Raw genomic sequence first — 20,232 nt, 5'->3', positions numbered from 1 at the left:
TCTACTTTTTTATGTTCAGTGACAAGTGAGGGAGAAAACTATTTCAGAACCTGTGTTGTGTAATGAAAAGGGTTAAGGGATGATATGATAGCTGATGTGTCTTTAGGAAACAGTGATCGTTATATAAAGAGAAAGTGTAATTGAGTTCATATCTGAAGCCAAGGTCTGACATATGAATAATGCAAACTGTAAGATGGATATCATAGACTAGGAGGCAAATAAGAAGTGGCTTAGGTGTAAATTAATATGTAGATTACAACAAACGTATATCATGTTAAGGCAACAAAACAGAAAAAAGAAATTAACAATATATTAAATCAAAGGAAAAGCTTATAATTGTATTAAAACACATGAAGAGGACTGGGAACTCAGAATTCAGTAAAGGAACAGCAAGGTATTGATAATGGAAAGGCATTGCAAGAGCAAACTTGAGAGAAGTATAAAAGCAGATTGTAAAGTTTCTATAAGTATATCCAGACTTAATTATACTCAGAGACTGAGCCTCCACAGCCTTCTTGTGTGGAGGAGTCAAAAGATTCCATCCTCTGAGTGAATAAATTTCTCTTTATCTCTGCCCCCTTACTTTGAGACTTTAACCCTCAACTCTTAGTGCAAGAGACTCCAGAGGAACTTTAATTCTTCATCCACTTTATCAGTCCCCTTTGCAATTTTGTACTTTTCAAATGGATCACTTCTCATTGTTCTAAACTCGGGAGAGTATAGGCTTAGTTTGTTTAATCTCTTCTTATAGAACAACCACCCCACCTATCACAGGACCCAATCTGGAAAACATTCACTGCACCCAATCTGTCAAAATTATGTACCAGCAAAGATACCAGACATTTACACAATACAATATTTACAATGCAGACTGACCGGGTCCCTATATAATAAGAGAAAAATATCACCACTCTTGACTTCAGATTCTTCCACAATAAAGACTAACATGCCATTTACCTTCTGAATTGCTTGCTGTATCTATAGGTTAGCTTTCAAAGATCTGTATGAAAAAAACAACAGGCCCCACTGAATACTGATATCTTTTGATCACTGGCCATTGAAAAATCACTGCACCTTTCTGCTTTTCCAAGCGAATTCCTTGGAAACTAAATTAAAAAGCAGAACCAAATAGATAGTAATCTCTGCATTACTACCTGAGCCACATGCACATTGGCAGGGTGACAAGAAGATTAGAGAGTTAAATGCATGGCTCATAGATTGACGTAGGAGAAGTGGGTTTGAATTCTTGGGAAATTGGCACCAGTATTGGGGAACGAGGGAACTGTACCAATGGGATGGGCTCCACTTGAACCATAATGGGACCTGAATCCTAGCAAGTCACATAATTAAACCTGTGGATAGGACTTCAAACTAGATAGTAGGGTGGCAGGTTAAACAGATTGGAGAAGTGTGGATAAAGCAAAAAAAGAAGTGTGGATAAAGAAAAAACAAAAGAGTAAAAATAGAAAAGTGAGAGTGGAGTGAAGAAAAGTCAAGTGCAAAAGTGTAAAAGATTACAAGATTTTAAAAGCACAATGAGTGTAAAGGCACTTTATTCAAATGCCTGTGGTATTCGAAACAAGGTCAGTGAACTTGTGGCACAAATCACAAACCAGAGGTATGATTCAGTGGCCTTTACAGAGATGTGGTTGCAGGGCAGAGAAGATTGGGAATTAAATATCCAAGGTTATCAGGTGATATGGAAGGATAGGCAGAAAGGTAAGGGAGGTGGGTGGTACTCTTAATTAAAGATGAGGTCAGGGCGATAGTGAGAGACAATATAAGATCTAAGACGCAGAATGTTGAATCTATCTGGGTAGAGTTTAGGAATAGTAAAGGGAAACGATCACTGGTGGGAGTTGTCTATCAGCCACCAAATAATAACATTACAGTGGCACAGGCAATAAACGGAGAAATATCTGAGGCATGTAAGAATGGAGCAGCAGTTATCATGGGGGACTTTAACATGCACATAGATTAGGTGAATCAAGTTGGTCAAGGCAATCTTGAGGTGGACTTCATAGAATGCATCTGTGATGGCTTTCTTGAACACCATATTCCTGAACCTACAAGGGAATGTGTTACCTTGGTCTGGTCCTGTGAAATGAGACAGGTAAAATTAGTGATCTTGTAGTTAGGAACCCTTTTGGAAAAAGTGATCAAAGTATGGTTGAATTTCTCATACAAATGGAGAGTGCAATAGTTCAATCTAAAACCAGTGAATTATGCCATAGCAATGGAGACTACAATGGGATGAGGGAGAATTTGGCTAGTGTAGACTGGGAATAGTTGAAGACTTTCAATGAGATTTTTCACTGTGCTCAACAAAAGTATATTCCAGTTAAAAGCAAGGACAGTAAAGGTAGGGAGAGCCAGCCTTGGGTAACTAAGGAAATAATATAAGGCATCAAATTAAAAGCTCCTGCATACACAGTCACCAAGAGTAGCAGGAAAGAGGAAGATTGGGAAAACCTTAAAAAGCTACGAAGTACCACTAAGGGAGCGATAAAGAAAGGGAAGCTAGGTTATGAAAATAAACCAGCACAAAGTGTAAAAACGGATAGAAAAAAGTTTTTATAATTATATAAAGCAGAAAAGGGTGGCTAAAGTGACTGTAGGTCCCTTGGAGGACAATAGGGGGTAATTGATATTGGGTAATGAGGAAACGACCATGGCTTTGAATGACTATTTTATGTCAGTCTTCACAGTGGAGGACACATCTAACATGCCAAAGAGAGATGTTATGGATGCGATGGGAGGTGAGGACCTCGATACAATAGCTATCACTAAAAAGGTGGTGCTGAGCAAACTTATGGGCCTGAAGATAGATAAGTCCTCTAGTTCTAATGGAATGCATCCCAAGGTATTGAATGAAATGGCAGAAGTTATAGTAGAGGCTTTGGTGATGATTTACCAAAATTCTCTGGACTCTGGGCAGGCCCCAGCAGATTGGAAGACAGCGAATGTTACACCACTGTTCAAAAAATTATGTAGGCAAAAGGCAGGTAAATATAGGTCAGTTAGTTTAACATCCATAGTTCGGAAAATGCTGAAGCTGTCAGTAAAGATGAAATAGTGAGGCATCTGGAAAGAAATGGATCCATCAGGCAGACGCAGCATGGACTCAGCAAAGACGGGTCCTGTTTGACAAACTTACTGGAGTTCTTTGAGGATACAATGAGTGCAGCGGATAGAGGAGAACAGATGAAGTTTATTTACTTGAATTTCCAGAAGACGTTTGATAAGGTGCCACATGATAGACGTATCCGTAAGATACGTAAGGATGCACAGAGTTGGGGGATGATGTATTAGCATGGATAGAGGCTTGATTAACTAATAGAAAGCAGAGAGCTGGGATACATGGGTGTTATTCTGGTTGGCAATCAGTGGTGAGCGGTGTGTCACAGGGGTCGGTGCTGGACCCGCGACTGTTCACGATATAAATTAACAATTTGGAAGAGAGGCAAATGAATGTAGTGTTCTAAGTTTGCTGATGATACTAAATTAGGTGGAAAAGCAAACAGAGAAATAGGTAGGTTAAATGAGTGGGTAATGGTCTGGCAGATGGAGTACAATGTTGGTAAATGTGAGGTCATCCACTTTGGAAGGAAAAATGAAACAGCAGATTATTACTTAAATGGTAAAAATATTTCGGGATGTTGCTGTGCGGAGGGACTTGGGAGTGCTTGTGCATGAATCACAAGAGGGTGGTTTGCAAATGCAGCAGGCTATCAAAAAGGCAAATGGGATGCTAGTCTTCACTGTTAGAGAGGGATTGAATTTAAGAGCAGGAAGGTTATGCTGCAATTGTACAGGATATTGGTGAGGCCACACCTGGAGTACTGTGTGCACTTCTGGTCTCCTTACTTGAGGAAGGATACACTGGCTTTGGAGGCGGTGCAGAGGAGGTTCACCAGGTTGATTCCAGAGATGAGGGGGTTAGACTATGAGGAGAGATTGAGTCGCCTGGGAGTGTAATCACTGGAATTCAGAAGAATGAGAGGAGATCTTGTAGAAACATATAAAATTATGAAAGTATAGGTAAGGTAGAGGTAGAAAAGTTGTTTCCACTGGTAGGTGAGACTAGAACTAGCGTACATAGCCTCGAAATTCAGGGTGTATATTTAGGATAGAGATGAGGAGAAGCTGCTTTTTCCAGAGGGTGGTAAATCTGAAGAATTCTCTGCCCAATGAAGTAGTGGAAGCTACCTCAGTAAATATAATTAAGACAAGGTTGGATAGATTTTTGCATAGTAGGGGAATTAAGAGTTATGGGGAAAAGACAGGTAAGGTAGAGATGAATCCATGGCCAGGTCAGCCAGGATCTTATTGAAGGACGGAGCAGGCTCGATGGGCCAAATGGCCTACTCCTGCTCCTATTCCTTATGTACATCATTTTTTCCACTTTATATTCTACTATACCTACTAAATCCACGTCCATTTACTTAGTCTCTATCCTGAGGGCCCACCACACCTTTTAGGCATTTGTTTTACTACTGCTGTTAGTCTCGTTGAGTGATATTACTGGTTTCTTTCTCTTAATTGCTGGGGCCATATTTTCCACCTTAAAATCCGTGGACCTATCCCAGCAGATCAAATTGATTTAGCCTGCGGTACAAAGCATCCAGCGCCAGATACCCTCATCCCAATGGGGCTGTTGCTTGAGTAGGGCAGACTTCCCATAGGACCAATTAGGCCCACTCCTCAAGGCAGACAGACCCATCTGTGGAATAGGTAGGATCTCACGCCACATGTTAGTCTCCACAGAACTGACTGCCATGAATTGTGCAGAGTATCTTTTTTGCCCATTAATGTTGTATACTCATAAAAGGGGAGACAATGAGAAGTGATCTGCAGTGACAGAGTTTTCTGCTTAAAACATCTAACAGCCATTGCTCTAATGGACTGGTTTTTGGTCTAATTGGGGCACAGTTAGTAAAAGCAGCAGCTTTATTTGCGGTCTGGAGCTGGTGATTTTGACATTTTGAGATATATTAGCCACCTCTTAAATAGCTTAGTCATGGATCTCATTTCCCTTGTGGGGTTGAGGGACGGGATGTCCCAGAAGACAGGGGCGGAGCTCAAAGATAACGCTCTGCTCTCTGAACCAGGCATTTGACTGTCCAATCACGGCGGTCATCTATAGACAGAAAGTTAACCTTAGGTCCTGGTTACCTCCTGTGTTAAAGCAGAAAAATAACTGGGAAATGCAGCTTATAATTTCTCTTTCAAAAAAAGAGGCAGCTGATCTGACACTAAAGCCACCACCCCCGACCGCCTCAGTTTCGGTTTGGTGCTGTTTTTAATTCATGCACAGGATGCATGAGTGACAAGACTGGCAATTATTAACACTCCTAATTACCCTTGAGCTGACTGACTTCCAAAGACACCTCAGAAGGCAGTTAAAAGGCAACCAATTTCCTGTGAGTCTGGAGTGAAATATGGTCCAGACTAGGGAAGGGTGGCCCACCTCCCTGAAATATATTAGTGAATCAGATGGACTTTTACAACATTCCTGCAGTTCTACCACTGCTCACTTTGTCTTTCTGGAGCACTTAATTAATCCTCAGATGCCAAGATTGATATTGAACTCTTGGCCTCAGATAAATGGTTCAGTACCCAGCATTACTAACACAATATTATACTCAGTATATGCACTGCATTCCAAGATGCTACTTTAATGATTATGATGTGGTCTTCCCGACATGAGGAGACCTTTTTGCCAATTAGATGTTTTAACATCTGGTCATATGTAGGAATGAAAGAAATCTGTGAGTTCAATGGCCAAACGGTGAAAGAAATGAGGCTGTGAGAAGTATTTGATAAAACAGTCAAAAAATTTTATTTTATAAAAGATTTTTGTAACTTCAGAATGGTACATTGTTAACACAAGTGAACATAATCGGAAAGATATTTTATATCAGATTTACAGAATGTTTTATTTTTAATGTTTTGAATGTTGTGATGTTTCACTCCTCAATAATGTTTCAAGGGGATGACAAGCAAGGGTATCCTTATCCACATCTCTGTACGTTTCAAATCCATGACTTCTGCTAGTAACCCATGTCCTAATGGGAAAGTTGAAAGGTGAAGCCAAAATGAGTTCTAAAGCAGAGTAGACATATTCAGGACTCCTGTCTAAAAAACTTCACCTTGAAAATTGTGTTCGAGCTCCTTTGGGGAATCACGAGTTGTGATAATACAGAGCAGAACATCATAGCTGTCAAACCTGACACACTGAATGCATTCCCAGCAATGGTGCCCTTACACAGCCTCCCAAATCCCAGCTATAACCACAGGTTACCTCACAGCTCCCAATACTAATAGTCATCTGGATTCCACCTCACTGATAAATGCATATGAGTGGAAATTGGCGTAAAGAATTAAAAACATATGCAGACCCTTGACTTAATCTGAGATTGAACCAATTTATGGAACAGAGATAAAAAGATAAAAATGCTCTAAATTCTCCACAGGTCCAGCAACATTAATGGATAGACTAATAGATTTAATTCTTCACGTTGTGGAGAATGATCTGATGCATTGTCTTCTACCTGAAATATCAACTGTATTTCTCTCCCCGTGGATGCCGCCTGACCTTCTGTTTTTCCAGAGTTACCTGCTTTTATTTCAGACTTCTAGCATTTGAAAGTTTTAATTTTTGTTACAGAGATGCTTCATATGACTATTTAAAAAGGCATAAAAATGTTAAAAAAGGGTCTTCTGCAAGAGTAATGCTTAATGGCTTGGTACAAGAGCCCCAAAGTTTAGCTAGTGCACTGTTCACAATACCTGAGGAACGTTTGACTTATGAAACAGATCAGTAAATGTAATTTCCTTAGCTTTTGCCCTATCCAGTATTTGAAAAATTCTTACTCTAGCATCATTGTCGTCTGAAGCCAAAGTAAGGCAAATCATTATTCCCTCATGATGCTCCCCATTAAGTGCTCAACAAATGGCAATCCACAGGAAATGGATTGTATTCATCTTCGCAAATGCCGCTATGTTTTGGGTTAGGGTTTAGGGTGATGGAGTCAAGGTTTATTCCCTGGAGTACCTATAATCTGACTACTTGTCCTAGATTGCTCCTCCATAACAAAAAGGTAACTAGGTCAGTCACACATATCCCAAAAAAAAATGGCTTGCACCAAGGGACAGCTTCCCTCATTAAAATAATAACACCAAATCATACTAGACAACAGTTAATATTTCCTCCACCACACCCCTCACCTAATCCTTTTGCTAACTATTTTGAAGCACTTTAAGCTCGAGAAGAATACAATGGTTAATGTAATAGCATCTCTATTTGGGAAAATGGAGAGATTGTCCAGCACTATTGCAAGAAAATATGATCTTTTTTTCAACATTTTGGGAATCTCATTACGATGAGTTGCTCTTATTCATACAGTGATTCGGGTCAATTTGGGGGCTTGCTTGAGTGTTGGTGCCAATTTAGGAGGACCTCGTTCTCTAACAAAGACCATGCCTTCAGGGGTCTGGTCGCTCAGTATTCTAAACATGGACATCATCCATCCAGGATCCAGCAAACCTTTGGAGTCAGCTCTCCAGAAAACCAGCTACAACAAGTGAGGCCACACTTAGAAATTTAAAACTTTATTTTGCTACGTAGTTAGCTAGTGGTTTTTTTGTTTAAGGTTTGTGCCTTTATTTATAGGTCTCAATTTAAGGCTGTGTGGGAAGGTAAGGAGGTGAGGGAAGACGATGGGGGTGGGGGTATGGGGGGAATTGGTCATCTCACTCCACGGAGCACTGTCATCAGCAAAGCCCCGGCTAATGAGTACTTCATATAGATGCACCATAACCTTCCCATGACTCTTCCCTCTGACCACAATACTTCAGAAACTATAACCATTGCATTGAAAAGAGAGGGGCGGGATTCCTGACTAACAGGACAATCCACCCTGTAGCAAGTCCCAGAGAAAGGTGGTGCTAGACGCAGGTCAATAGTGCCAGCAGAGCGAACAAAATGGCATTGGTGCCCTGAGCAACCCATGCACTATTGTCACAAGGCACCGTGTTGAGATTAGCACAGTGGTCCTTGTTCTGTCCGATGCAGGCTGCATACGCCATCACATGTGGTATGTAGTTCTGTTCGTGTACACCGTGGAGGAGGTGGGCCATTGGGCCCTTCGCAAATATGGCAACGTCCTCTCCGCCATGAGTCTCCTGATTCAGGGGCACGGCCGACTGCGCCACGTAATGGTTCTCGCCTGGAAAGGAAGGGAACGTGGAGAGGCCGGTCGAGCAACAGAGAGGGGCAAGGGGAGAGTGGACAAAGCAGCAGGGGTGGGGGGGGGGGAAGATGTAGGAGGAGAATGAGAGGGGAAGAGTGCAAGGAATGAGACCAAAAGGAAGAAGAAAACAAAGGGAGGGGCAAGGGAAAGAAAGAGAGAGAGAATAAAAAGAGTGAGAGAGCAAAGTATTAGAAAGAGAAAAGAGAACAAAGAATGGACAGAGAGCAGAGAGGGAAAAGGAAAGGGATGTGAGGCAGCAGAGGGGAGGAGGAGGAGGCATATAAAACACAACAAAAGTAGTTAGAATAAGCCTTTTCTGGACAGGTACACATGCTTTATTACTGAATATAAAGTGACAGCTGAGCAGCCTTGGATAACAGATTCATTTATTACACTTTTCTCCCCCCCCACCCCCCCCCCCCCCCCACCAAAGGTAATCAATAGCAGAATGTCCTGACTTTCCTGTAGCACATTGCTCCGGTCTACATTTGTTATCACGATCAATACCAGTGATTAGGTCCTCAATTAAATTCAAAAAAAGGCATGGTGACAAGGCAATGAAATACAATCAGTCTGGATCTAACCTAACTCACTCTCTGACTGGGAACTGATTAAGAAGCCTACCCCTCCAATTCTTTCTCTTTCATGATGACTGCCTGCCCACACTCTGATTCACCATCTTCCGTTACTCTCACTGCCATAATGTTTCTGAAAATCTAATTCTTACAGGTTAGATTAACAGTAACTTAGAAGCATTAGATATTCTTAATTAATTGGCTTTTGGCAAATCCTACTTTAAAAGAAATCTTAACATCTCTTTTCCTCCTATTAATTTCTACCTATTGATCTGGGATGTAGGGTTTACAGATAATGTCAAAGGCAGCCTACTGTCACCTCATTCAGATGATCACATGGATTATCAATCTGAAATATTAATTATTTTCTCCTCGCAGATGCTGCCTGGCCTGTTGAGTATTTCTAACATTTTCTGTTTTGTTGTTACAGTCTTTTTATTTGCATCTTTCATTTCATTGCTTGGAGTGAGCATGGAGGCACAGGTGCCACAGTTCCAGAAGAAGGGAATACCAATCCAGAGGGAAGAACCAAGTAGCTGCCTCTTACTCAGGAGCTAGTGAGACCAAATTACCCCTGCATTTAGTGACAGATCTGAGTCAGAAGGCTGTGGGATCAAACCTTCTTTTAGAAGCTTGAATACAAAGGTTGAGCTAACACCCAACCACATGTCACTGATGTAAAAGATCATCCCCTCAATAAGATCAAGGCAGATCTACCGCAAGATTATTTTCCTGCTCTTTCCCAATATCTTTGATGACCTCTTTTGAGAACAAAATATTTTGATCCCAGTTTTGAATGAATTAAAGGACTGAGTCCCTACAACCCTTGTAGAAGAAGCATTCGTCGTGTTCATAACCTAACCATTATTTGAGACTGTGTCCTCCCTGTCCCCACCTTCATTCCTCCTCCCGGTTCTGAGCTCTTCAGCCAGGGAAGAACTTCCTCCCTGTATCTACTCAGTCAAATCCTTTATGAAGTTTATATTTTACAATTAGCTCACATTTCATTCTCCTAAACTCAAAAGAGGAGAGGCCCAACCTACTCAATGATCCTAATAAAAGAGACCGAGCATCCCAACAACCATTGCATTTCCTCTATAGCAAAGATAACAAGACAAATTAATGTTTTTTTGCCCTCTCAAGTGGGTAAAATTGTTTTTGTTATAACCTTAAAGAGCTATTCTCAGTTTCCTGGTTAATGTTTATCTACTTGATTTTTTAAAAAATCAGTCTTTCCAATACATCTTGACCAACTTGCCCAATATCCAATGTAGTTTGCTAGGTACAGTTTTAAGACCCTAGTTTCAAACCTAACCAAACTGTACTGAAAAGTTCTGTCATTTTATGACCACTCTTCCCCATAAACACCATTATTACAAGCTAATTAACTTCATCTCATTGCACAATTAGCTTAGTTTATTGCAATTGATCATGAAGCATGTTGTGTTTTCTAATTTTAATGTTGCAAATAAATGTACTATGAACTTGACAAGATGTTTTACAAGTGCAAAGAATTCCAGATCTGTGAGCTAGATACATCTAAGTGCATCTAGTTAACATCTCACAGGTAAGGATTTCTTATGAGAAAGCACTCCCGGTTACTATATGTTAATCTCGTTTCTCAATACTTACGGATCTCGTTAGTTGAAACATTTGGTCTCTCTCCATTTTGTACTGCATAGCCAGGTCCATTTCCGTATAATATCGAGGTGAATGACCTGTTGTCCACATCACTTAAAAAGGGAGCAAGGCCTGGAAGAAAAAGAAGATCAGCCTGTAAAATTGAAACCTATGAACGGCACTCAAGTACACACTGGTACGATCAATAACATCAGTCCAGGTCATTTTACCAGAGTCACATCCAATTGCTTTTAATAATATGGGTTACACCGGTTATCCTACAGGCTCTGTATAAGCCTCACTGTGGTCAGTAATACCCTATTAGTTACATCAATTGTAATACAGATCCTACAAGTCTATATGTCAGTGTTACACATATAAGATGATTTGAAGATGAAATGAAAGCAGAAAACAGATCACTGTCCTTGAGGAAATAACCTTACTATGGTGGATTTGGAAATGGAACTGGGGTGAGACAGTGCTAGAAAATATTTTATTTAATTAGCTCTTTTAACAATCTGAGGATGCCCTGAAATATATAACCTCCTTAGTTAAATCTATAATTTTATACTGTATCCAGACTTTTTTTTAATAAACTGAATACAACATCTCAAAGCATGGAGTGTATTCCTTCCTCATGGATTACACTATATGCAGTACAGACCTCACAAATCATGGTACAAACAATACAATCCCCAAAATACAACGAATACAGGACCCAGGGGTTCAGAACAGCGAGTTACTCAGGGCATAAGGAGAAGTTTTCACAACTTTGGCTAGGTGAATTCCTATTATTTCATCAAACATGATACAGAAAAATATACACATTTAATGTCTTTCAGTTAGTCCTGACAAAGGGTCTCAGCCCGAAACGTCGACTGTGCTTCTTCCTATAGATGCTGACTGGCCTGCTGTGTTCCACCAGCATTTTGTGTGTATTGCTTGAATTTCCAGCATCTGCAGATTTCCTCGTGTTCACATTTAATGCCCTTTTTCTTCATAGATCACCCTCATTAGGAATCAGGTTAATATTTAAGTTTTGAAATCTTTTATTAACTCAGATAACAAGAACATGAGGTTGGTGATCTGAGTGAGAAACCCGTTCAGCCCAATTTATTTGTCCATGAAAAATCTAGAAACATCAGTGATGGGATGTAAAGGCTTCTGAAGTCACTGTGGGAGTTCACTGGATTCCATTCTAAAGAATGAGGTGAAAAATGACCTGATCCCTGATGACTTTATGACTTTGAATTTCTGTGAATGAAGTTCACAGTGTTCAACTTGTAAGCCCTACTTCTTAAAATCGGAACTACTGTTTTCAAAGGGTTATGTGGGTGAATCTCATTAGAGTTACAAACAGATCACTCAATATTACCTGGCACACGTTGACATCACAGACTGTCCCACCACACATCATGGGCATCCCACATATGTATTCTACAATTATATCTACATTTCAAAGATACTTCAGGCAAATTTCTCAACTAAGAACTTATCAAATGCGTTGAGATGGTGTATTCAGTTTATTTAAAAAGTCTAGAAAACAATTGTTGGTTTTAACTGAGGCGTTGATATGTTTCAAGGCAGCCTGAGATTGGAAAAGCCACTAACCAAATAAAAAATTGTATAACACCATCTCACACCAGTTCCATTTCCACATCTACCACAGTGAAATTATCTCCTAGGGGAGGGAGATCTGTTTTATGCCTCCAGTTTCTTTTTCAGATCATCCCATTTTGATCAAGATGCTCAGTATACAACCATCACTGGGGTTCCAAATTTCGTGTGTGTGTAGGAGATTTCTTATTCAGAGGAAAAATAATGTTGAGATAGGAATTCAGAAAGCTTCAGTGAAGGGGATCTAGAATTGCAACATGTGCTTTGAGCCTTTTATTCAGTTATATTTTTAAAATTCTGGAAAAAAATTGCCATTTTCAAATAAAGAGAGCAGTATGTGATAGAAATATGAAGACAAATGTTGACTCCATTCCTGTCCAGTTCCTCTGTACATACACTCCATCAGCACACAATCACTATTTTCATATTACCAAGAGAATTCAAGAACAAGAAATTCACACTCATCTAATCCTGGAAGTTTGAACATCACCACACATACATGGTCAACATCGGTAACTACCCTTTGAGTGACAAAAATTGCTTCTACCAATCCCTCCCCCACTTTCTCTACTACTGAAAAGTAATTTGTTTTCTCTTTTTCCCTGTTCTGTTTAAGGATTCTGGATTTGTAACATGAGCTGTTGCTCTTTCCATGATGCTTCCTGACCTGCAGGATTGGAATGGAAGCCATTGAATCACCACCACCCATTACATAGCATGTAACAGAATTTGTATTTAGCCATGGGAAGGAACCTGCTCTTGCTCAGTGGGCTCCACCAGGTCTAAAGTATCTCACAGCCAAGCAATTACTCAGTCTTGGAAATCTAAACATTGCTCTACTAGAGGAGACTGTGGCTAATTTACATACATTGGATCCCTCAAACAGCACTGGGATGTGGGTTCAAGGATGTTCATCAATCGTGGCACTGGGGGGAGTTACACTTATATGAATTGTTGCCATGGGAACATCTACATCCACCTGAGAAGTAAGACAATGTCACTGACATTGATCCTTTGGGTCTACAGTAAAAGGTCACATAACTTTGGAGTCTAACCACCAGAACTCAACAAAGCCGGAACAATCTGATATGTCAAGTTTTATTTCCAAACAATAAAAAGGTATATAAGATCTCAGAGGCAAGATCTCAGATCAATCCCAAACAATTCTCAATGAGATAGCACCCCTAAACCTTGGGGGGGCCTGTCTTACTGTTTCTATCACTGGCATCTTTTCAATTCTGAGAAACAGTGCAATGGAACACAAAAAGGGAAGCCTTCAAAACAAGCCTGAAGAAGGAGGAGGAGCCCCCTCCCCCAACATTCGTCAAGACAGAGTTGTGTGTAATCAGAAGTTCAGGTAGCCAACAGACCAGGAGTGATTTAGGGGTCAAAGAACAAGATGGTTGGGTGGGGGGGGGGAACTAGTGCAAGAGGCAAGCAAAGTTACTTAGCATAATAGTGTTCTAATGTGCATTTACCCAACAAAACCATGGTTGTGTGGGGGGCATCGGTGCTCAATACTGCTAGCACAAGGTAAGATCCCAGTGTTATGAATGTATCACAGCTCTGAGGGGCCGAAGGGTGTGGGGTAGCCCCCTCCTTTGTGAAAATCACAAGAGCATTATTGGGTTGGGTCAGAGGACCCAGGAAATGAGAGAGCGAGACATGGCCATTGTCTCCTGGAGACAACGTTTGTGGATTGGGGACATGCAAGCCCTCGGGCAAAGTGGGCTGGTTGAGAGAGAGATTGCATCACCCCAACCTGATTGACATCTACTACCCTGTGAGTTAAGATAAAAGAGGGGCTGTAGGGACAGCCCCTCAGACGCACTAGAAGAAATGCTAGCGATCCCGTAATAGCAGGAAGCAATTTGAAGGAAGCCACGTGCGTTCGGTTCCCTTGCCTGGGGGCTGGTGGCTGGTACCACGGAAAACAACTTGCAACTAACAACGGGGAACCAACTCCCCCGACTCAACGGATTGGCCTCATAAAGACCCGGGCAAGTTTCAAACCGTCTCTCTCTTAAACTCAAAGAGCTGCAGCTTGAAAGGACAGTGACTTTTATCTTTCCATCGGACAATACACTATCCCCTAGACAAACGATAGAGCTATTGCTTATTGATGATTATTATTATACCCGCGTTTTTAGATTGAGTATTGACGACGTATATTATCTGAATGTCTGTATTAATCTTATTTTTGTGCCCCTTTATAAGTAAAGACTTTTAAAAATAGTACCATCAGACTTCAACGGACCTCTCGATCTTTGCTGGTAAGTGACCCAGTCAACGGGGTTCATAACACCAGGCAGTGCTCTAAAAGCATTGAGGCCAGGAATACAAGATGGAATTTCCCCAGTAATAAAAAGTGACCCAGAATTTACTGTTATGTTTTTTTTTCCTGGAGGAAAAATGCAATTTAAATCACTTAGCAATGAAACAGATGGCTCTATGAAATCAAATTTCTTGCACAGGCTCTTCATATTATCCTCAGTAATGCTTTGTAGCCTCTGTCATGTTGTTTTTTGGCACTAGTATTGCAGTGATACCAGAACCGGACTTCTGAAGCAGCTCTCCTCTCACAGATTCAATCTCTGGACTCAAAATGCATGGAATGCCACCAGAAAAGTATTAGGTATCCAGTTTTGATGTTAACCCTTACAGTTGCCTCCATGCTTTGATGTAAAGACTTGTTCCACCATCTTGCACACCAGTGGGGGAGAAGCTGCATTAAGGTAGCAGAGGGAGGAACATCAGCGATGCAAGTTTGCACATAAGGTGCATATTGTTGACAAAACATGGACATAGAATGATACCATGCTTTGGAATTGTTCCAAAGGACTGCAAAATTGCAAATACAACTCTACTCTTTAAGAAGGGTAGGATGCAGAAGAAAGACAATTACAGGACTGTTAGCCTGACTTCAGAGGTTGGGAAGACGTTGAAGTCCATTACTGAGGATGAGGTTTCAGGATACTTTGAGGCAAATGACAAAATAGGCCAAAGTCAGCATGGCTTCCTTAAGGGGAAATCTTGCCTGACAAATCTGTCGGAATTCTTTGAAGATTAATAAGCTTCAAGAACTTGGCTTCAATGCATCCTTGTACAATTGGATCTTTAATTTCCTCACTTGCAGAACCCAGCCACCTCAGATATGGAGGCTGTGGGGGCCAAGTTATTGGCTATATTTAAAGTGGAGACCGACAGTTTCTAGATTAGCTTGGACTTCAAAGGTTACAGGGAGAAGGCAGGTCTTATATAGTAGCGAAGGACTGTAGATGTAGAGGATATAGTTAGCATACAGAGATTATTTTCAATGTATTCAGAATGCAAATAGAATGAAATAGGCATTATATACAACAAATTAAATCACCTTATCATTTATCACAGACCAAGACTAGGCATAAAGCACTAGGATTAGGACTAAGGCAACAAATCAATTTGATGCTATCATCCACCACTCATAGTATAGAGTGATGCTCCATCTTGAACTGATAGAAGGCTTTTGCTTTGAAAAAGGAGTATGGAGTATGGCCCCAACATAATAGTTGGTAAAGTCTGTCTTAGCATTTCTGATCTCTCTATCAACATCAAATTCAAGCCAGAGCTACTCTCACCTCCAATAACATGTAGATTAAGGTTGTTCCACTTAAACTCAACTTTTAGATAATGGAATGTAGAACAGGGTTTTAATGTTCAAGGAAACAATATTGTTTGTCACACAGTTAAATATTGCTGAATAAGAATACCATTTATTGGCAGAATGCTTGTTAGATGTATGTGAGAGGTTGAATAACAAAGTCATGCTGCATCATGCAAAATTCCAACAACAGTAAAAGGCTTCCTGTTGAATAATGCCCAGTGAAGGGTCAAACTGTTAACTGTCCCAGTGAACAATTTTATGTTGGGCAAAGGGAGGCAACTAAAGGTACGCTGCTGTCACAGCAGCTTTGTAAAAGGGACACAGTAAAAGAGTAAACCAATCTGCATCATTTATGAATCTGTTCAAACCGCACTCAAAATTAATGCATCTTCTTTGTACTTTTATTTTGCATTCCAGCCAACATAGCCTCCATCCTGCTGATAATTTAGCCCAAAGCATTGCACTCACCACAGTATTCACAAGGTGTTGTGTAGTTACCACTATTCCTGTTGCCTATATATTGCTCTTGCTGTGTCACTACACCCTATGATTCCATGAACAACACATTACTTGAACACTAATTCTGTCTAGAAATTGAAAAGCTGCAAAGACGGAAATCTGAAAAGTTAAAAAAAACAAACTGCTGGATACACTCAACAGGTCAGGCAGCATCTCCGGAAAGTGAAAAATATCATATTTATTTCAGCCCAATCATCCTTTGACAGGACAAGAGAGAAAACAAGCTAGCTTGAAGTTCCAGAGAGTTGGACGGGGTGGAATAGACAAAAGGAATTACCCTAATAAGGTGAGATCAGCATTTCTAAAGTGATATGCTGTTTATGAATGCAATTGTTTGCTAGATAAATGAGGGAAATTAGGAGAGAGATTACCACCAAACAAACAGCATGTAAAAGCAGTGAAATGAAGATTATAACTGTAGAAAATGCTGAGCAGATCAAACAGGATTAGCAGAAAACTAGTAAATCTTTGTGATCTTCTACATCATCCAGTTTTCTGAAATGGTTGTTACATTTTTATCCAAATGGTACCCACTATTACACATTGTAGAAAATAATCTGCCGTTTTGGGCAATTTTCTTACATTGTATAATAAATACCACACTCACCACACCTTTTAACCACACTGCCACACCATAAGGCAGATTCATCAGCCCAGCTCTCTGCTTCAAGAAACTATGGTCAGATCCTTGCCAAATTAACAAAAGTGGTAACTCCAAATGGAAGTCAGGAAATTAATTTAAGTGAAATTCACTCATGTTTATACCATGACCTCATGCTGACCTTATTATCACAGATCAAAAAAAAGTACAGCAAACTATTAAGTAAGATGTCCACTATTAAGGAGGCTCTGATTTGCTGACCTGGTGTACTCTTCCCTGTAAGGTGGAAAATCTTGGAGTTAGTTGAAGAATAACAGTTCCATTGTCCTTCAAGGTGAAACACAGAACAATATAACCCAGGGGTAGTTATTCCCCCAAACCAATTTCACTTGGAGAATTGTGCTCAGTTCTGGTCATCTCATTATAGGAAGGGTGTGACAGTTTTTGAGAGGGTTCAGAGGAGATTCACCAGGATGCTGGCAGGATTAGAGAGCCTCTCTTATGAGGAAAGGTTGGGTGAGTTACTGATTTCCTTTTTGGAACTAAGGAGGATAAGAGGTGAATTGATACAGGTGTATAAGATGTCAAGAGGCATAAATAGATGGCCAGCCAATTACTTTTTCTCAGGGTGGCAAAGACCAACACAAGAGGGCATAATTTTAATGTAAGTGGAGGGAAGTATAGGGGGTTGTAGGAGGTAAGATTTTTTTTTAATATACACACACAGAGAGTAGTATGTGCATGGAATGCATTGCCAGGGAGAGTTGGTCTTGGATAGACACGTGGTTGAAAGGAAAATGGAGCAGTACCTGGGAGGGAAGGGGTAAGTTGATCTTGGAGTAGGTTAAAGGTTCGACACAATGTGTTGGTCAGGGGTTTCCAACCTTTTTTTTAAAAAATGCCCTGGGCCAATATCATTAAGCAAGGGGTCCATGAAGCCTAGGTTGGGAACCACTGACATAAGGGCTTGTCCTGTGCTGGTTTCCAATTCTTGCACGTGACCTCTGTTTGATTTCAGGCGATACAGGTGGCCATCATGTATTAAATGCTCTTTACACTGGGAATTCACACAGGTTGCTGTTCCACTGTGCAAAAATTCAACCTCCTTACATCTACATTTCAGGCTAAAATCAGAGCACATTTTGCATCTAATCTAATATTCAGGTATTTCTCACTTCTGCTCAATATGCACATACTCTTTAAACCAAGGGCAATATTTACTTGCTTTGGCCATATATTTTCCCAGTGGACATACAGAAAACAGCAGCTATTAACCCAAGTAAAACTATTTACCTATTGCAAAACTCGGCTTTTTCTCCTTGGAGCGACGGAGGATAAGAGGTGACCTGATAGAGGTGTATAAGATGATGAGAGGCATTGATCATGTGATAGTCAGAGGCTTTGTCACCAGGCCGAAATGGCTGCCACAAGAGGACACAGGTTTAAGGTGCTTGGGAGAAGGTACAGAGGAGATGTCAGGGGTAAGTTTTTCACTCAGGGAGTGGTGAGTGCGTGGAACGGGCTGCCAGCGACGGTGGTTGCTGATATGATAGGGTCTTTGAAGAGACTTTTGGATAGGTACATGGAGCTTAGAAAAATAGAGGGCTATGGGGAAATCTAGTAACTTCTAAAGTAGGGACATGTTCAGCACAACTTTGTGGGCCGAAGGGCCTGTATTGTGTTGTAGGTTTTCTATGTTTCTAAAACATTCAACCCATCACGTCCATACTGTAATCCACTGGGACAATCCCAGCAAGCCCTGCAACTAATTCTCTCACATGTCCATTAACTCTCCTGAGGTTCTTTAGGGTAATTTACCCACTAACCTACCAGCAGACCTTTCATGCATGACAGGAAATTAAAGCATTTGGGGAAACCCATAGACAGTCAAAGAACAACCAGTAAATCCTACACAGATGATACTGGGGGCCAGGATCAATCTTGGTCATTGAAGAACCAGGGGGAGGGGGGAGGGTTGCTCTGAATGAAGACAATTAACTCACAACTCACATTAAACTTTTACAGATATTCATGCTAATCAGTTCCCTTCTGCTGAAAACTGGGATCCCTAACAAAGCTGGGTGCAGCCATAATTAATTGCTTAATTAATGAAGCGCTGAGTTCCTGTGCAAAAGGGAAACATTTTGCTTTTACATTCCCTTCTGCAATTCACCCAGTTAATTTGTGGACTTCCAAACCACAAGTCATTTGACAAAATTCACAGCAGCACAAAGACTGTCAGCAGAATCGCTGCAAAATTCTTATCCTGAAACTCATCATTTACAGATTCCCTGAGGTCTGTGGGTTGGAGTTTGAATGACTTACTTCAAATGTTTGAGTCAACATGCTGAGCAGACAGACCAGACTGAATTTAAGTTACACTTAGGCTGACATGTAAATGCACTCGAGGAGCATTGGTTTTCACTTGAACACAGGTAAACCTATTCCAAAATCCACAGTAGCAATTTTAAAACATAAGAGAGTCTTTATTCTCAATAATTCCACCTTTCTTAGGCTGATGACTCAACGAATTATTAAGACTCCGCTACTGAACTCACCAAATATATTGCTTCCTCTAAATGTATAGCCGCCAAAGGTAAAAACGTGAGAATGGTCAGCAGTAATGACTGTTAAAGTGTCAGTGTCTCTCGTCAATGTGCCAGCCCTCCCAATGGCTTTGTCCATTTCCACTGCTTCGTATAGAGCCAACCTGGCTTTCCCTTCATGATGCCCATGGTCTATCCTGCCACCTGCAGAAGGAAATATTTATTCATTAGATTGAGAGAGAAGCCTGAAAAGTTTCTGCATTCAGGAAAGGAATGAACACTTCGTGCAATACTTTGGGAAGGGCGTAAAAGTCTGAAGGACCAACATCTCACCAGGAAAGAGAATCAGCAAAAGGCCAACCCACAAGAGGAGGCTTCACCCATTAAGGAAGGATGTGGTGCAGAGATTGACGCATTGTGTTGCAATTAGGGGATTTACTTTGCAAAGGAACCGAATAGAACCCCATTATAAAGATGAGGTTTTGGAGTACTTGAATGAACATGATAAAGTAGGCCAAAGTCAGCATGGTTTCCTTTTGGAATTTTTTAAGGAAATAACAAGCATGACAAAGGAGAGTCAGTGGATGTTGTTCAACTTGGACTTTCTGAAGGTCTTTGATAACACACCCCATATGAGGTTGCTAAACAAGTTAAAACCATAGTAAGGAAAGAACATTGACTGTTCGGCAGGAGGCAAAGAGTGGGAATAAAGAGAGGCTTTTCTGGTTGGCTGCTGGTGACTAGTGGTGTTCTGCAGGGGTCAGTGTTGGAACCACTTTTTCTCACATTTTATGTCAGTGATTTAGATGACAGAATTGATGGCTTTCTCGCCCAGATTATGAACAGCTATACAAGG

General features: G+C 40.7%; 1 protein-coding gene across 6 annotated transcripts in view; it reads right to left on the bottom strand.

Annotated features, from left to right (window-relative positions):
• Positions 1-5,818: 5,818 nt before the first annotated feature.
• Positions 5,819-20,232, bottom strand: part of LOC132382003 (alkaline phosphatase-like) — a 94,359-nt gene continuing 79,945 nt past the window's right edge. For 2 of the 6 annotated variants that reach the window (XM_059951781.1, XM_059951782.1), the window contains 4 exons: positions 19,389-19,580; positions 17,092-17,157; positions 10,463-10,582; positions 5,819-8,231 (listed from right to left, as the gene is read on the bottom strand). In XM_059951781.1, the coding sequence (XP_059807764.1) occupies positions 7,951-8,231; positions 10,463-10,582; positions 17,092-17,157; positions 19,389-19,580 (659 nt within the window). In that variant the 3' untranslated portion in view covers positions 5,819-7,950. Of the gene's footprint in view, positions 8,232-10,462; positions 10,583-14,703; positions 14,793-17,091; positions 17,158-18,123; positions 18,177-19,388; positions 19,581-20,232 lie in introns of those variants that run through there. The other 4 variants (XM_059951783.1, XM_059951784.1, XM_059951785.1 and 1 more) reach the window with 4 other exon arrangements.

The sequence above is a fragment of the Hypanus sabinus genome, chromosome 27 (genome assembly GCF_030144855.1).
Source record: "Hypanus sabinus isolate sHypSab1 chromosome 27, sHypSab1.hap1, whole genome shotgun sequence".
In the NCBI taxonomy this organism is placed as follows: Eukaryota; Metazoa; Chordata; class Chondrichthyes; order Myliobatiformes; family Dasyatidae; genus Hypanus; species Hypanus sabinus.
Note: the sequence above shows the minus strand (reverse complement) of the source record. Positions and strands in the feature narration are given on the sequence as shown.